Source organism: Pan paniscus, chromosome 13 (genome assembly GCF_029289425.2).
Source record: "Pan paniscus chromosome 13, NHGRI_mPanPan1-v2.0_pri, whole genome shotgun sequence".
NCBI classification, from domain to species: Eukaryota; Metazoa; Chordata; class Mammalia; order Primates; family Hominidae; genus Pan; species Pan paniscus.
The window spans coordinates 59175798-59192992 of NC_073262.2; the positions used below are offsets into that span (position 1 = coordinate 59175798).

Below are 17195 nucleotides of genomic sequence, written 5' to 3' on the forward strand. Positions count from 1 at the left end.
TCCCATCTCTCCCATCTTGGCTATAGTTAATCTTCACACAGGGAATTGTGTCACTACAAAACTATCCCCAAAACTTGGTGGCGTAAAACAACAATTATCATCAGCCAGTTTCAGTAAGTCAGGAATCTGGGTGAGCCTTAGCTGGGTACTGTGGCTCTGCATCCCTCATAGTGGACAGTGCTTTCTAATAACTCGCATGGTTGTTGGACTGACGTCTCTGTTCCTCACCACCTGTTGACCAGGAGCCTCCCTTTGTTCCTTAACTCACAACATGACAGCTTGCTTTACCAGAGCAAGCAAGCAGGAGGGCAATAGAGAATACTGGAAAGAGAGAGAGCACTTCCCAGTCTTTAATGACCTAATCACAGTAGTGGCACATCACCTGCTCATTAGAAGAAAGGTGCTAGTCTAGCCCACACTCCAGGGCAGGGGGTGACATACTATGCAGTTGGGATTACTGGAGACTATCTAAGTAGTCTGTCTACCATAGCCTGTAGGATACCTTAGGGTAGGTATCCCTAAGGATAGGCCCAGGTGAGGAAGCTGTGGGCTGTGGAGGAGGCTGCTTGTCCTCTCTCAACCTTGTTTCCCTGCCTCTCATGGTGTGGGCATCTTGATGCCATGACAGTGATTCCAGGGTTTAAAGAGAGGTATATTTTAAATAATCTGACTCTTAAATATCATTTGAAAGTCAACTCCCTCGTCTGATCTTCAGCTGAAGAAAAAATGGTCTATTTTAGTGCTAGAAGAAGAACTCTGTGTTGGACTTACTAAGAAAAGGTGATATAGCTCACTGAGATAGTGCATTCTTAAGAGATTTGCAGATTTAATTTTTCTGGGTTTATATCCTGAATTTACCTTCTAACGTGGAGTATGATGAGAGTCTTCTGGATTTTCAAACTTGGCCTCTATTAAACTGCTGCACTTTGTATACTTGCTTTTCTTTGAGCAGGGAGATACCTGACAGCCTAGTTCATGCCTAATTCACTTCTAATATCAGGATTTTGGCTCTCAATATTCTTAAAAATATGTACTAATATTTTTCTGTGTTCTTAGTATATTCACTACTAAATTCGCTAGGCATTGCTAGGGTTTTAATAGCTGAGAATTTTACAGGTCTTTCTCTGGCATATATACTTAAAAGGAGTGACCTGGGGCTGTGATACCTGTAACTTTTGTGTTATTTTTCTAGGTAGTTAAGGCATTAACAGTTTTTGCCCTTGAATCAAAGTTCTCTACTTTTCTCTCCACAGCTTCTAAATATTTTGTCCTTTTGAGTCAAGGGAATTGCCCTGATTTTATGATGACATTTGGGTACGATATTTAAACTGTTAAAAGTTATAAAAACGACCCTTTGGTATTAAATGTAATAAGTGGCTTTGAATTGAATACATGCACAGGTTCTCCTAAATGAACTTTGTGAGTCCAAACTGCTCTAGTTATGTATTCTCATTGTAATTGGATTCTATGACATTCTTTCATCCTCCGAGAGTGTTCCAGGCCATGAAAATTCCTCATGGCTTGGTGTCGATGTATTCTTTGGGTCTTTTGGCGTATTGGCTTTCATCTCTCAACTCCTGTGTGACACTTGTAGTACTGATGGTCATCTCCAGTCCTGAAGAAGCAGGGTGTCTCTGCAGCAAAACAAAACTAGTTATCCCTAGGAGATCTATAACAGCCCTCAAGTAAAGGGGGCATGGGCAACTTCTAGAACTGACCTATCTTTGCTCAGCCTTTCCTTATCAAGAATATGTTCTTCTTTTTTTTTTTTTTTTTATTTCCTGAGATGGAGTCTCACCCTGTCACCCAGGCTGGAGTGCAGTGGCATGATCTTGGCTCACTGCAACCTCTGCCTCCTGGGTTCAAGCGATTCTCCTGCCTCAGCCTCCCGAGTAGCTGGGATTACAGGCGCATGCCACCATGCCCAGCTAATTTTTTGTATTTTTAGTAGAGACAGAGTTTCACCATGTTGGCCAGGTTGGTCTTGAACTCCTGACCTCAAGTGATCCGCCCACCTCCGCCTCTCAAAGTGCTGGGATTACAGGCATAAGCCACTACGCCTGGCAAGAATATATTCTTTACTCATGGTTACTCTGCACAGTGTTCATTTTTACTGGCTTGGATTTCTTTGTAATTCTAAAATACTGTCATGTTCAAAGGTTTTAAATTAGACTATAAACACCTCAATGTCAGAACTTATTCTCTTTCTTTCTTTCTTCCTTTCTTTTTCTTTCTTTCCTTTCTTTGCTATCTTTCCCCATTGTATATCTACCATAATACCACTCTAGATGCATTTCTCAACAGAAGTCAACACACAGAAGGAAGTCTAGTCTAGATTTATTCATGATGCATGCATTAGAGTAGATCAGAGATGAGGGGCTGCGACAGGTCTGGACTGTTGTGAGAGATGAACGAGAGTTCTAGAAGGCTTTGCAACAACATTCAGTTAACTCTTCATGGGTAGAGTTGGGTGCTAGTCTCTCCTTTGACCTTCTAAGTGCACCAGAGTATGTTACTGCCATGAAATTGCACGGTAATATTTTCTAGTTGTGATTCATTCACAGCTTAATATGCTTCTAGTTCTGGCTTGACTTTTCCCCCAGGAAGAGCCTAAAATCTCTTCATTATAATATAGACAGTGTACTGCACTTTGAATACAAATTTATCCATGTTCAGAGTAATTTTTCTTGTGATTGTCTCTACCCTGGAGAAGTGCCTTTAATGAATTACATACAAATTGTGTAATTTAAGAAGTTAATTTGGTTTTCTGGTTACACAGGACTAAAAACAGCCCTTGTAGAAAGAGATGATTTCTCATCAGGGACCAGCAGCAGAAGCACTAAATTGATCCATGGTGGTGTGAGATATCTGCAGAAGGCCATCATGAAGTTGGATATTGAGCAGGTAATTGTGTATGCTGGTTGTTAAACAAAAATTGCAACTGTGCTTTTTTCTACCCAATTAAATCAGGTTTTTTTTTCTTTAATGGCTTAAAAGCATTTCTTCCTGTTGGAAATACCTATTTAGTGTATTCTGCTGGAATATCTTTCAGGAGAGGTGTGTCAGTTCTTTCCTGTAGTATTATGTTTATAGGTAATCAGGGGCTTTTTCTTCACAAGCATGTTGAAGTAGCAGATTTACAAAATCACTTTTGGATGTGTTGCCTTTTAACAATTGTGATTGGGTTTTTGCCAATGGCTACCAAATTGCTACTTTGCAAGCACTTTCAGGGGAGCTATGTTGTAATGCAGGGGGAGTGCGAAATTGATCCTCTTAACTACAACTGCAGTCATAGGCTCATATTGTCACTGACATATTCTGAAGGAAAAGATGATCTGAGTCATGCTTTTCTTATGTCACACTTTATTGTGTCCAGCCTGCCACCATTTGAAAACTGCCAAGGCAGTGTGGAAGATGACATTTCCCAGAGGGGTAAAAAAAATCAGCTGAACTTCCTATCTCTTTTTGTACATGAAAAACACAGTGGCACTGGCTTGACATTGTCAAGTTTTGAATCTGTCTCTTTTTTTTTCTTGACAAGTCAGTTTTGAATCTGTCCCCTTTTCTTATATTTCTCTTCAGCATCATGATGGAGGCAAAGAAAACAGCATAGGATTTAGAATCAGCTAACTTGTGATGTGTTCAGGCTTATTTACTCAAAATCTATGAGTCTGTTATCTTATTTGTAAAATTAGTGTTACAATAGCAATGCTGGCTTTTTAGAGAGGCATAATGAGGACTACAGCAGTTAAGACAAAAGCCTTTTTATAATCTGTAAAATACTGTGCAACTGTTAAGGAGCATCATTGCTTGGTTTCGTGAAGGCAAGATGGAAACTTTTAGCATGAATTTGAACAATCTGTTATCTCCTACACAGAAAAAATATTATGGGGAACTGAGAAAGGGAGACAATCCAGAGGATGCAAGATAAATGGCTACAATAATCTTGTAACTCAAGTCAGGAAAATATCTTACACCTGGGAACTCTGACAGCATGTTTTTCTCCTATGCAAATACAGTTAAGGTTTCTAAAAAATCTTTGAGGTTGACAGCATGATGTATTATTAGAAATTTGATTAGGAGGGAGCTATCCTCACTCAGAGGTAGAAGGTTTCTGTGTATCAATCAGTTGGCAGGGTGTCTATTTGCCATTTGAAAATATTATGATCTGTTACTGCCAAACTAATTTTCTCTGTTTTGCCTTTCAGTATAGGATGGTAAAAGAAGCCCTTCATGAGCGTGCCAACCTGCTAGAAATTGCTCCCCATTTATCAGCTCCATTGCCTATAATGCTTCCAGTTTACAAGTAAGCCTTTTGATATCACCTGTATGCATTTGTTTCTCTGCGGTCAATAGAACAATGGTTTTAATGGAAATAATCCCTCAATGCATATTTCATAATGTGGTTTTAATTGGTCCTAATCTTTAATCCTTTTGAAGTATTTTCCTTTGTTGTATTTAAAAGTATGGCTTTTCTTAAATTACTCTCTACTGGCCTATCTCTAGATTTTAAAGGCAAAGGAGGTCGTATTCTGTATTTGTAATTAGTAGTTTCTTACTCCAGTTTCTGAGAGTATATAGATGAGCAACTGCATTTGCATTAAGGAACATAAGAGGATCATGTGCAGACTGTAAATGGTTGAGCTAAAGTATCCTGTTATAAAATGTAAACATACCACGTACCACTTGAAACCCAAGCCATTTTGAGTCATGTTACGTGTCTGAGTTAACCAAGCCTGAAATTTGGTTAGGAAGTGTCAGATTATAAATTATAAAACTTAATTTTCCTAATGTTTTTAGAGCTATCCATGAAGTTGCCTTACATTGGAATTCAGGTAGTATGAACAAGCAGATTATGTAACTCTTTTAGCCACATTAGTGTTGTAGGAGGCTGGAAACAGATTTTTTATAATTTTGTTCATCCTTCATCATAGATCGCTTAGGACTTCCTGAACCAGTGATTCTTAATCCTGGGTGTACATTGTCATCATCCAGGCCCCCACCCTAGTCTAGTTAAATCAGTTTCTGGATGTATGAGGCTTAGGCATCAGTATTTTTAATGTTCCCCAGAGAATTCTAATATTCAGCCAGTTTGAGAACAGCTGCCTCAGAGAAGATTCATTTAAAATCTCATTGATTTATTTTACTTATAGACTTCAGCTAGGTTGGTGTCAAAAACAGTTGCATAAGTCTGTTTCTTTTGCAGTCCACTTCTAGGTATGCTTTGTTTTTCTTAAATGAAAGTGTCTTGTAGTGTAAGGTAATGTTCTATAATGCTATACTCTGTTTCTAAAGAACTTTCCCCCCTATTTATGCTGTAGGTGGTGGCAGTTACCTTACTACTGGGTAGGAATCAAGCTGTATGATTTGGTTGCAGGAAGCAATTGCCTGAAAAGCAGTTATGTCCTCAGCAAATCAAGAGCCCTTGAACATTTCCCAATGCTCCAGAAGGACAAACTGGTAGGAGCAATTGTCTACTATGACGGTATGTGATGTTTTTTTTTTTTTCCTCACAAGATACTTTTCTCTCACTCATGACCCTTATAGTGTATTCTTAAGGAGATAGTTTTGCATCTTTAAATACTAATCTTACACAACACACAAACGCACGTGCACGCACATATTCACCATTTTCTCTAACGGTGGCTGAAAAACTAACCATACCATTTTACCTTTAATACTGTTTATTTTACATATTTGTTTTCTTCTTTGATTTCTACTTTGTGTCTCATGGTTGGTTTGGTCCATTTCTCATTATTATGAATTTGGTCCCTACCCTCATGCCATGTAATTTGTTATGTGTTTGCTAGTGAATATTTGCCTTATGAATATATTATAATGTTGAAAGCAGCTGAGGATATGTTAGGTTTTCTAGATGAAACCTCCATTTTCAAGGGGTTATAAACCTAGGGGGAAAAATGCCCTGTGGGCTGAAATTGACATGTTTGTATTTTGCACAGGACACAATTCTTGAATGTATAATTTATATGACGAAGGTAGATGAACATTGCATCTGTTAAACTGCTCTGAGTTTTTATTGCTTATTTTATTGTTGTTAGATGTTTTCTAATAGTGACATTACATAGTGGCCATTTGCCATGTGTTCAATGTTCATTCTTTTTTTTTTTTTTTTCATGTATGCAATATAGTTTTGTACACTTTTATTTGAAGGAACACTTAATATATCTCCAGATGGTCCACAAAACAACATAAAACAAAACAGGCAAAGCCATTTGTAAAATTTTACTAGTAGTTTTAAAGAGTGTGTGAGATTGGAATATAGTCCAAGGGTGTCCATTTATAAGGAAATAGCTGAACACAGATAATTATACATGTTCAAAAAGTCCTAAAAATTTAGTGATGCAGAGGACAGCTTAGATTTTATACCTCAGTGAGCCCCCCACCCCCATTGTAGTATCTTTTCTATCTAGTATTAGATATCTAAACTCTTAGCAAGAAGAATTTGTTGTTGTTTTATTTTTTTCAGGATACTTTGATATTTATACTGAATACTATGGGATGTCCCAAAGGCTATCCCTGTGTTTTTTTCTTCTTTCCAGTGTTACATTTCTGAACCAATTCAGCTGTCAGGCTTTCATATATAAATGCAAAAAGTATATGTACAGAGAGGGAAGAGGGGACCAAACTCAAGAAAATGTCCTAGGATCAACAATATTAGAAAAATGTTAAGGGTCTTAGGCAAACACTAAAAGCTAGAAAATTCACAGTTTACAGTGCTTCCTAGCATCTGAACACCACAGGGGGGCCACTTAACTATTTTTTGGTGCCCTTGATTGAGTCTACATGTTAAAGGACAACCTTAACTGTGAATTTGCTTTCTCTGCATTGGACCCTTAATATTAATCCATTGTAGTTTATTGGGTGATTATAGTAAAGAGGTTTTTGGTCCAGGAGGAGTATGAAGGCATTCTGTAAATAGCATCCTGCCCATCCTGACATGGAAATGTTTGTGGCCTTTCCCTCTTGTTACTAATCCCTCCTGCACAAACCCTCTCACATACTTACTCATTTTCTATACTTTGTGATCTATTAGGCACTAACCAATTTTATTTGTAAGCTTGTCAATATCTGAATCTTTTAAAAATAAGTATTAGTGGGCTGGGCATGTTGGTTCACGCCTGTAATCCTAGCACTTTAAGAGGCCAAGGCAGCCAGATCACTTGACCCCAGTTCGAGACCAACATGGCGAATCCTCATCTCTACTAAAAATACAAGAAATTAGCCAGGTGCGGTGGCATGCACTTGTAGTCCCAGCTACTTGTGGGGCTGAGGTGGCTGCAGTGAGCTGAGATCCCGCCATTACACTCCAGCCTGGGCAACAGCATGAGACCCTATTTCAAAAAAAAAAAAAAAAAAAAAAAGAAGAAGAAGAAAAGAAATATTAGCAAATGTCATGTCTGAATTTGTGACATCCTGTTTTACACTGGTTTGGTATTGTTGTGAATTATAGATTCTTATTTGGAATTGTTGTGAATTATAGATTCTTATTGATTCTACATGGAGAAGCCAAGGGAAACCTTTGTTACACAAGGCAGAAGAAAGATTATTCTCTTAGAATCATGAGGAAAAAGAATTCTTTAATCTAGAATTGATCTTTATAGCCTGTTATAGGTTGCAAAATTATGAGCTTAGCAAAAATTCCTGAAAAATTTAAAAAGTATTTAAAATATTTTCAAATTGCTCTTTGGAAATTGCTTGTAAAATCTTAAGTCTTGAGGCAAAGGAGTAAAAATGAGTATATTCTACTCATTTGATATAAATAATTTGTCTTTTGGCCTTGTTCTGAAATGGTACAGGCCCAACTATATCATACTTGAGGTGAGGCAAAACAAGCATGTGCAACAGTGTAGTTCTGTGGTTTTACAACTATATTTACATGTGGGGCAACTCTTGTTTTACATAATATGGTGTGATGATCAAATTGAATATCGACATGGAAATAAGGTGACGAGGAGCATGTAGGTAAAAGAATTAAATGAGTAAATCCATGCTCAACAAAAGGAATGAATGCCTTTTTTCCCTTTGACTGGAAAAATGTTATTACAGTATCATCCTGCTACTAAAGTATTTCAGAGAGGAAAATATTTCAATGTGAACTTTTGTCATTGCAAACCCAAGTCTAAACATGGTAGTTTATAAGATAAGCTTTTCTTAACAAGGAAAATACATACTCTTCATAAATCACCATGATGAGAATATAACAACAGTCACTGAAGTGATTTCAAGTTGCATTCAGGCTTCTTGAAATAATGTTGAATTTACTTTAAAAATAACGTATTGAGGTGAAATTCAATAAAATTCAATTAAAATTAGCCATTTTAAAGTGAACAGAAATAATTTTTATAACTCCCACCAAGGGAGAATTTTGAATCTGATGAGAAAGTGGCATAAGTAATCAAATGAACTTTTAATTTTAATTAATTGAGTTTTTTGAGACAGAGTCTTGCCCTGTCACCCAGGCTGGAATGCAGTAGCATGATCATAGCTTCCCGCAGCCTCTAATCTCCGGGGCTCAAGCAATCCTCCTGCCTCAGTCTCCCAAGTAGCTGGGATTACACTTAGCATGTGCCAATATACCCGGCTAGTTGTTTTTTACTTTTGCTAGAGACAAGGTCTCCCTGTATTGCCTAGGCTAGTCTTGAACTCCTGAGCTCAAGGGATTCTCCCTCCCTGGACTTCCAAAGTGTTGGAATTATAGGCGTGAGCCACTGTGACCAGATAATCAAATGAACATTTAATGCTGCAAGAAGTTTTGCTAACTAAAAATTCTTATTAGTAATACCTTATACACTTACTTCAGCAACCATGAAAAGTGAAATATAATGATGTGAAAATATAGTGGGACAAACTAATAAATGTTGCCATTAATATGGACCAGGCACTGAGAAGATCTGTAAGGTATCTTCAACGCAGAGATGTTAGGGCTGTAAGAGGTTTCCTCTGAAGTACAAAATGTACAAAGATAAAAATTTTAATTTCTCATAAACACAGTTCATCCTAATTAAATTCTGATGGCTATTGCATATGATGAAGGCAAAGTTTGTTCTCCCACAGAAGTTCATAGAGGTAATAAATAAGTTCCATGCACTTTTCCCTCCAACATTTTATATATTTTTTTAATTTTTATTTTTTGTAGAGACAGGCTGGTCTTGAATTCCTGGCCTCAAGTGATCCTCCCGCCTTGGCCTCCCAAAGTGTTGGGATTACAGGCATGAGCCACTTCATCTGGCCCTTCATACTTTTTGATGTAGTAATTATAGTTACTGTTCTGTGCATGGCATAAGTATGATCTGTACCATATTTTATTGTTAACCACTGAAAAACAAATTCACATAAATGGAGGAATAACTGTCATATTTTTAAATGCAGACAGAGAGAATCTCAAATTTCTCAGTGAAATCCATATGAAATGAAAGTTGGGATAGTAAATGACATACCAGTTTTTCCTCCAGTTGTATTTCCTTCTTATATTCTGTTAGAGTAATCATATAGTCAACTCACTGGTTTTCTGACTGAGACATGTCCTAGCATTTTCTAACTTGCCTAGAAGAGACCCACAGCTGGCCATTACTGCTGATAAGGGAGTTATCAGGTAGAGAGTATGGTGACCAGGCCAACTTTCTCAAGTCAGAAGAAAGTGTTTAGGGCATGGCATGCCTGGGTGACTTGACAGGCTGTGAGATTATGTGAACCAGCTGTTAGGGGTAGCCAGTTTTCTCAGGAACTTATTTTTTTTTTCCTCTATTTGTTCCCAGAGTGGATCTTTGTGGCTATTCTAGTTAGACTCCAGTCATCCAATCTAGTACACAGAAAATGAGCTATAATTAAAAATCATTAAATATTAAAAACCATTAAATACCTCCATTAAGCCATTATAAAATGAAACTGAAGAACAAAATTACAGCTTTAAATTCTTCCTTTCTGAGAGTCAAGACATTGACAGAGATGTCTGTTGTTTCATACCCGACGATGCTTCTAAGTATTCCTTATGCACATATGAAAATAGCAACTATAAGAAATTACATTGCCTTTTCCTAATGTAAATAAAAGTTGGTTACATCCATATTTCAAAGGGGGAATTAAAGCCCAGATTTCACTAGAATATTCATTTTTATTCCAACCTAAAACTCACAGCATACAAATAGATGAATTCAGCTCGTGAGAGAGCAAAGCCAATTTAATCTCTGGCTCCCCTGAGGTAAATGTAGTTCACGGTCCTGCCCCCACCCCAACCTCAGCTATAATCCCTGGCTCCTGGAGGTAAAAATGCACTGAAGTGAGGAAAATTCTGCAGCAGGATATAATGATCCAAAATGACAGGGACAGTAATGACAATGAATTTCATGTCTCCCAGTCACGAGCTGGAGATGCTTGACTAGGCTGACTTATACAATTAAATTGTTACAGGTACAGCAGGAGATGCAGTTAGCTGTATGCTTTGGGGAACGATGCCTCTGGCAAAAGGCATATTGTGGAATCCAGGCTCTTTTGTTAGGAGCAAGCTATTACTCCTCTAGGCATGCGCCTGCAATTGTACACTTTAATAAAAGAAAGCCCGGGTTAAAGACAAGTATTTTAAGGTGTTGATTTTATCTACTTGGAAAGCTAAAAAAATCAATTACCAGTATCACAAAAGTGATTTTTTTGGTCTTTTTGTTGTTTGTTTTTTCATTGAGTTCCTGGAACATAAGTAAAATCTTAAGATGGTGCCTTTAATCCTCATTTACACTATTTGTAAACAGAGTTGTTGAATGAATTGGGTGTTACCTACTTTAAATCAGACAGATATTAATTTCTTCAAAATAATAGAAATAGATTGAACAGATAACTGAACAATGTGGATTTACAAACAGAATATTAATAGCAAGTCCTTTAAGCAAATTTGGGCTACTTGCTTCTTAATGCAATTCTTGTGAATTGGAGTGGTAATCTCCATAATCTCCAAAGTGAAAGGTGTGAGCCTCATGAGGTGCACACAACCATCCACTAGGGTATAGGAAGAACACATTAGAACTTCTACTTCAATATGTTTTTAAAGTTTAATTCGTTATAAATTTGAAATGATTCAAATGTCTATAATATATAAAAACAGTAGTATGTACATTATGTAATTTATAAATAAATATACATATTGGAGATACATATTGATATTTACTTTTGGAATAGTCAGTTTAATTTTTTGGGGGGGGCCACTAGTAATTTGTCATTATTTTATTTCTTTGATAATTGGCTATTTAAGTATTTTCAAGATAGGTGTGTTTAGTGAGAGGACAGATTGCTTTGGAAGAGTAAACATAACCAAATCCCTTTCTTCATCTCCCAATGTTTAATTTCTATGAAATTTAATTGAGGTGGCTGAAAACATAAAAACAAAGAACTATTGAATAAGAGGAGGTATTGGCATGTTGCATTAAAATTGTGTATTTAAAGAAAATTTTCATCTTAACATAATGCATTTATTTTAAAATGTAAAGTCCTATTTGCCAACAATTTCCAGGGCTCCTAACCCTTTTTGTATCCTTATTATTGTACAACCAAGGTTTAAAATTATGTAAATATTGATACACATAAAAGAATACGTGTAGCACATAGTTGTAAAGTTAGTCATTAAGATTGTGGGATCCACAACTGTCCTTAAAACCTAGTGAGATAGGAGAGTTGCCTGGACCCTTCGTGGGACTTGCGACAGGGGTGTGACTCGATTACCTGGCCGGGTGCTCAAACCCCTTGTGGGTGGGGGAGCACCCAGGCAAACAGGTGCCTGGGCCAGGGTGAGTGCCTTTGGGCTCCAGCCCCATGGCAGCATCTAGGGGTTTGTTATGATTAATGCTCTTTTGGCAGTTGCCATCCAAGATGGCTAAGTATTAAGCAGCTCAGTGGAGAGTCAGGGTGACAGCCTTTTACACCTTGCCTTCTTGGTACCCAGGTTCTTGCCCAGCATCTGGGAAGAATCAGGTCATACAGACTTGGAGGATGGTGAATGCAGAGGTTTTATTGAGTGATGGAGGTGGCTCTCAGTGGGATGGGAAGCTGGAAAGGGGATGGAGTGGGAAGATAACCTCCCTGTCTCCAACCGTCCAGCTGCCTCTTCTTTTCTCTCATTCTCTGCTACGCCACTCCACTCCTCTGCCGGTGGAATTTGGGGTTTTTATAGGTACAGGATGGGGGTGTTGTGGGTCAGGGTGGTTTTTGAAAAAACAACATTCGGGTGGGAAAACAGGGATATGAAGTTCTCATTTAGGGCCATGGGCCCAGGCTTGTGGATGGGGCCATTGCTGGGGAACTGCCCTCTGCTACCCAGTATTTCCCTGCCTCCTGTCCATATCACTAGGATATTACCAAGACATTGAAGCCAACTGTGACTATTCACCATTTCATTTCCTTGTCTTCCCTAGAAATAACTGCTATGCTGAATTGTATTATTAGGGTTCCTGGTCTTTCTAATAATCTTATTATATGTACATGTATTTCTAAAGTAATGTATTGTTCAGTTTTATTTATTTATTTTTAAAATTATTTTTATTGTTATTTATTTATTTATTTTGAGATGGAGTCTCACTCTGTCGCTCAAGCAGGGTCCAGTGGCACGATCTTGGCTTATTGCAACCTCCACCTCCCAGGCTCAAGCCATTCTCCCACCTCGGTCTCCTGAGCAGCTGAGATTACAGGCACGTGCCACCATGCCCAGCTAATTTTTTTGTATTTCAGTAGAGATGGGGTTTCACCATGTTGCCCAGGGTGGTTTTGAACACCTGAGCTCTGGCAGTCCGCCTGCCTCAGCCTCTCAAAGTGCTGGGATTGCAGGCGTGAGCCACCATGCCCGGCTGTTCAGTTTTATTTTTAAACTTTGTAAAAGTATTATGTGATGGTTACATAAGGTGATATAAATTTTGTAGAGCAGTTGGACATGCCTAGAAAAGTTGGGGGTACCTTGTGATCTAGTAATTTTATTAGTAGGTATATGCCTTAGGGGAACTGTTGCATGTGTCTACCAGGGTATATGTACAAAAAGTTCATAGAAGCACTGGGTATAATTTCAAAAAGGAAAGTAATGCAAATATCCATCAAGAGGAAAATGAATATTTAATATATGGTCTGTTCACATAATGGAGTAAAACACAGCATTGAAAGTGCATGAACTGTAAACTGAACAACACAGATGAATCTTAGAAAAATAATGTTGAAAATGGCATGATAAATTGTTTTGGAATTGTAAGCATTGCAATCATACTAGAAAGCTACTTTCCAAAGTATTGTAGGGTCTTTAAATCAATCAGCAATATGGAAGGAGATGACTTAGGTTTACAAACTTAACTGCACTTTGAGCTCTGCATTACACATCTATAAATTTAGGCTTATGACACCTAATTCACAGGCTGTTTTGATATTTAAATGAACTACTATAATAAATGCAAAATAATTTATAAATACAAAACATTACTCCCGTATTATTTTTTGGGGGTCAATTTCATGGATACTCTATAGTCCACCAAATTTCTACTTTTTGTGAAAATATTCCAAAGTGAAGCATCAGTTCCACAAGCATCCCCTTGTATGTTTAAAATTTGAAGATTCTTCTAGAAAAACTTGCCAAACATTCTTAGGATAAAAGGAAAAAATATTGCGCATATGAACATGCCTCAGGTAAGTATAATCTTTGAAGTTTAAGAATTAAAAACCATAACATTTTAATAGAACTTCCTCTAAACATTCCTTCCTCTTAGACATTGATTTAAAACATATTTGCTTTTAATATTTCTCCTTGTTCATATGCAATTTTACACTTCTAAACTAAATGAATAGTTTTAATCTTGATTTCCTACTGTCAGCTTTCCTGTTGTATTTCTCCTCTTGTTTTCTGTGAGTTACATAAATGAAACTGACATCATTGCTCATACAGCAGGCATATTTTTTTTTGCCCCCAAATGCTGCCTTTTTGCTATTCAGTGTATCTGGATACCAACTAATGCTAAATGAAGTTTGACATGTACCCCTAAGAAACAAAACTTATAAATTGTGGCTTCAAAGGAAACCTTGAATAAATAGGACACACTGTGTCCACCCAGGCTAACATCCAGCATATGTTTTAGCTTCCTGATGATGAGATAGAGCAAAATAGCCCCCAGGAAACTTTGCAATTGTTTATTGCTCACTTGCCCAGCATGTATTAAATACCAGGCTTTCATTCTCTTATAATTTGCTTTTTTTAAAATTAAAATCCACCAAAGTAGATTTGATCAGGTATAGCAAGCTGAGATAGTAGTCAACCATATTTGTACTCTGTATATAAAAGCTTAAAGACAGTGCTAAAAATTCTTCAGTAGTAGGATGTATGTAAGTTGTTTGAACAGATAGTTCTAGTGGGTTCATAGTAAGCTATTTACCTCTCCCATTCTGTGGTTCAGTTGACCCATTTTAAAAAGATTCAGGATCAAAGGCAGAAGCTATTGTATCAAAAATCTTTGTCCACTCTTCCCTTGATTTACTCATTCATCCAAAAAATATTTATGGAACCTCTACTATTTGCCAGGCATTGTACATATATGCCATATATTTTGCCAAATACATGGTCCCTACCACCAGCAATGTTTTACATTTGTGTAGCAGAGTGTGGTTTTTTAAACTTTTTTTTTTTTTTGCAGAAATTATCTTTGAACTAACTTTGTATGTATGCTGGGATAGGATATTATGATCTCTATTTTACAGGAAGGAAGAGGAATCATAGCTAAAAATCTACATTGATAGTTTAGATACATGGGGATGTGAAGATAATTTTATTTTTTAGCTAAAAAGAAGACTTTACAAAATGAAGATTATAGCATCATGGCTTCTTTCAGCGATGATTGATTTTTTTTTTCTTTTTAAAGACTTTACTTTTTTAGAGAAATTTTAGGTTCACAACAAAACTGAGAGAAAGGTACAGAGACTTCCTCTTTCCCCCCTGCTCCCATACATGTTTAGACTCTCCCACTATCAACATCTCTCACTGCAGTGAAGCATTCGTTTCAGTCAGTGAACCTACATGGACACATCATTATCACCCAGAGTCCATAGTCTACATGAAGTTTCACTCTTGGTGTACATTCTGTCGGCTCTGATAAATATATAATGATATGTATCCACCACTGCCATATCATACTGAATAGTTTCGCTGGCCTAAAAATCCTCTGTGCTCTGCCTAGTCATCCTTCCCCCTCCCCTAACCCCTGGCAACCAATGATCTTTTCACTGTCTCCAGAGTTGTGCCTTTCCCAGAATGACATGTAGTTGGAATCCTACAGTATGTCAGCTACCATTGATTTTTAAGTTCGTTATACACTTTTAAAAAGTAGCCAAATAGTTCAACAAAGGCTATCCAATTTTATTATGGAAAACTCAAATATATGCAAAAGTAATGAGAATAATAAAATTAACTTTCAATTTTAACACTTATAAACTCATGACCAAACACTTATAAACTCATGGCCAGTCTATACTCTCATTTCCCCTTTCCCCCACTCCCCACTATAACAAATGTTTTATCCATGGATATTTAGTCTGTATCTTTAAAGTTAAGAACTCTCTTTCAAACACAGCCACACCTAAATTGTTCAACAATAATTTCTTTTATAGATAGATAGATAGATAGATAGATAGATAGATAGATAGATAATTTTATGGAGATGGGGTCTTGCTCTGTTGCCCAGGCTGGTCTTGAACTCCTGGGCTCAAGTGATCCTCCCACCTTGGCCTCCCGAAGTGCTGGGATTCCAGGCATGAGCCACTATACCCAGCCAACAATAATTTCTTAATATCAAATATCTGGTTATGTTCACATGTCCCTTATAATCTCATAACTTTATTAGGCTCCTGATTTTAAAAACCAACTTATAAAAAATAGACAAAATCTTACATATAAGTTGATTCATTCTTTTTATTGTTGTTATTATATTTTAGATTCAGAGGCACATGTACAGGTTTGTTACATGGATATATTATTGCTTAATGGTGACGTTGGGGCTTCTAGTGAAGCCGTCACCCAAATAGTGAACATTATACTCAATAGGTAGTTTTTTAACTCTCATCCTCTTCCCACCCACCCACCTTTTGGAGCCCCCAGTGTGGATTCATTCTTTTTTAACTGATAGGTTTCCGGTCCCTTTTTTTGTTTCCTGATGGTTTTATGTAACAGTTTCCCTTTGATGTAAATTGGTAGACTTGTCTCATTAATCTGTTGCTGCATAAGAAGCAACACCTAAGCTCAGTGGCTTAAAACAATGATTGGTTATTTCTCATAGTTCTGAGGATGGATGGGCTCAGCTGGGTGGTTGTCACTTGGGGTCCTTCTATATAGTTATAGTGAGATGGCAGCTGGGGCTGAAGTCTTCTAAAGGCTTCTTTACTTTCCTGTTTGGTGCCTGGACTTGGAAGGCTGGGGTGGCCACGACTTGGTCTGGCACCTCTTTCACCATGGCTTCTCTGTATGGCTAGCTTGGACTTTTTCACAGGGTACAGACTTCTTATGTGGTGGCTGGCTTACCCCATGAGCCCACCAGGAGACCAAAGCAGAAACAGAGGGCTTCTTTTGACCTAGTCTTAGAAGTCACACAGTGTCACTTTCACCACATTCTGTTAATTAAAGTAAATCACAAAAGCAGAGGGGATTACAAAAGTAAGAAGAGCAGAAGGCGTAGTTTACTGAGGAGAGGTGGGACATCTTTGGTGACTAGCAACAAAAAGGCTAGATCAAATTGTTTTGTCAAAAATACTTTATGGGTGATGTAAATTTCCATCACAAGTCTGTTTACCTCTTTTTAATTTTTTTAAATTAGTAATTATAATTATTGCCTAGATAATTACAGCATTTCATTAGAGGTTAAGGGGTTATAAAATGTTACTTTTATAATTCTGTTTTTCCTTCTTTATGGGTTAGTTGGATTACTTATAATTTCCCTGTATCAACTATCTGCCTACCTTAAGGTATATTGTATATAGGAAAGTCTGGGTAAATGCTCGATTCTTTCATTTATTTGTCCTCAAAAATAATGAGTTAGCTTTTTTAGTATCCTCCAAATGTAATGAGATCTTTTTCTGAGGGGAAGCTTGTCAACATAAACTCATGAATTTGAAGTATTTGATAGATACATGTCAATCCATCAGAATTATTGATGTTCATATTGCCCATCTCTGGCCCT

The 17195-nt window shown here is 37.3% G+C and overlaps 1 protein-coding gene across 6 annotated transcripts in view; it reads left to right on the forward strand.

Moving 5' to 3' along the window:
- The window catches only part of GPD2 (glycerol-3-phosphate dehydrogenase 2), a 150926-nt gene that overhangs the window by 72700 nt on the left and 61031 nt on the right, over positions 1-17195 (forward strand). For all 6 annotated transcript variants that reach the window (XR_010109463.1, XM_003832714.5, XM_003832713.5 and 3 more), the window contains 3 exons: positions 2780-2904; positions 4209-4306; positions 5322-5485. Coding sequence is in view for 5 of the 6 variants with exons in the window: in XM_003832714.5 (XP_003832762.1) it covers positions 2780-2904; positions 4209-4306; positions 5322-5485 (387 nt within the window). In the remaining variant the exon portion in view is untranslated. The remainder of the gene's footprint in view (positions 1-2779; positions 2905-4208; positions 4307-5321; positions 5486-17195) is intronic.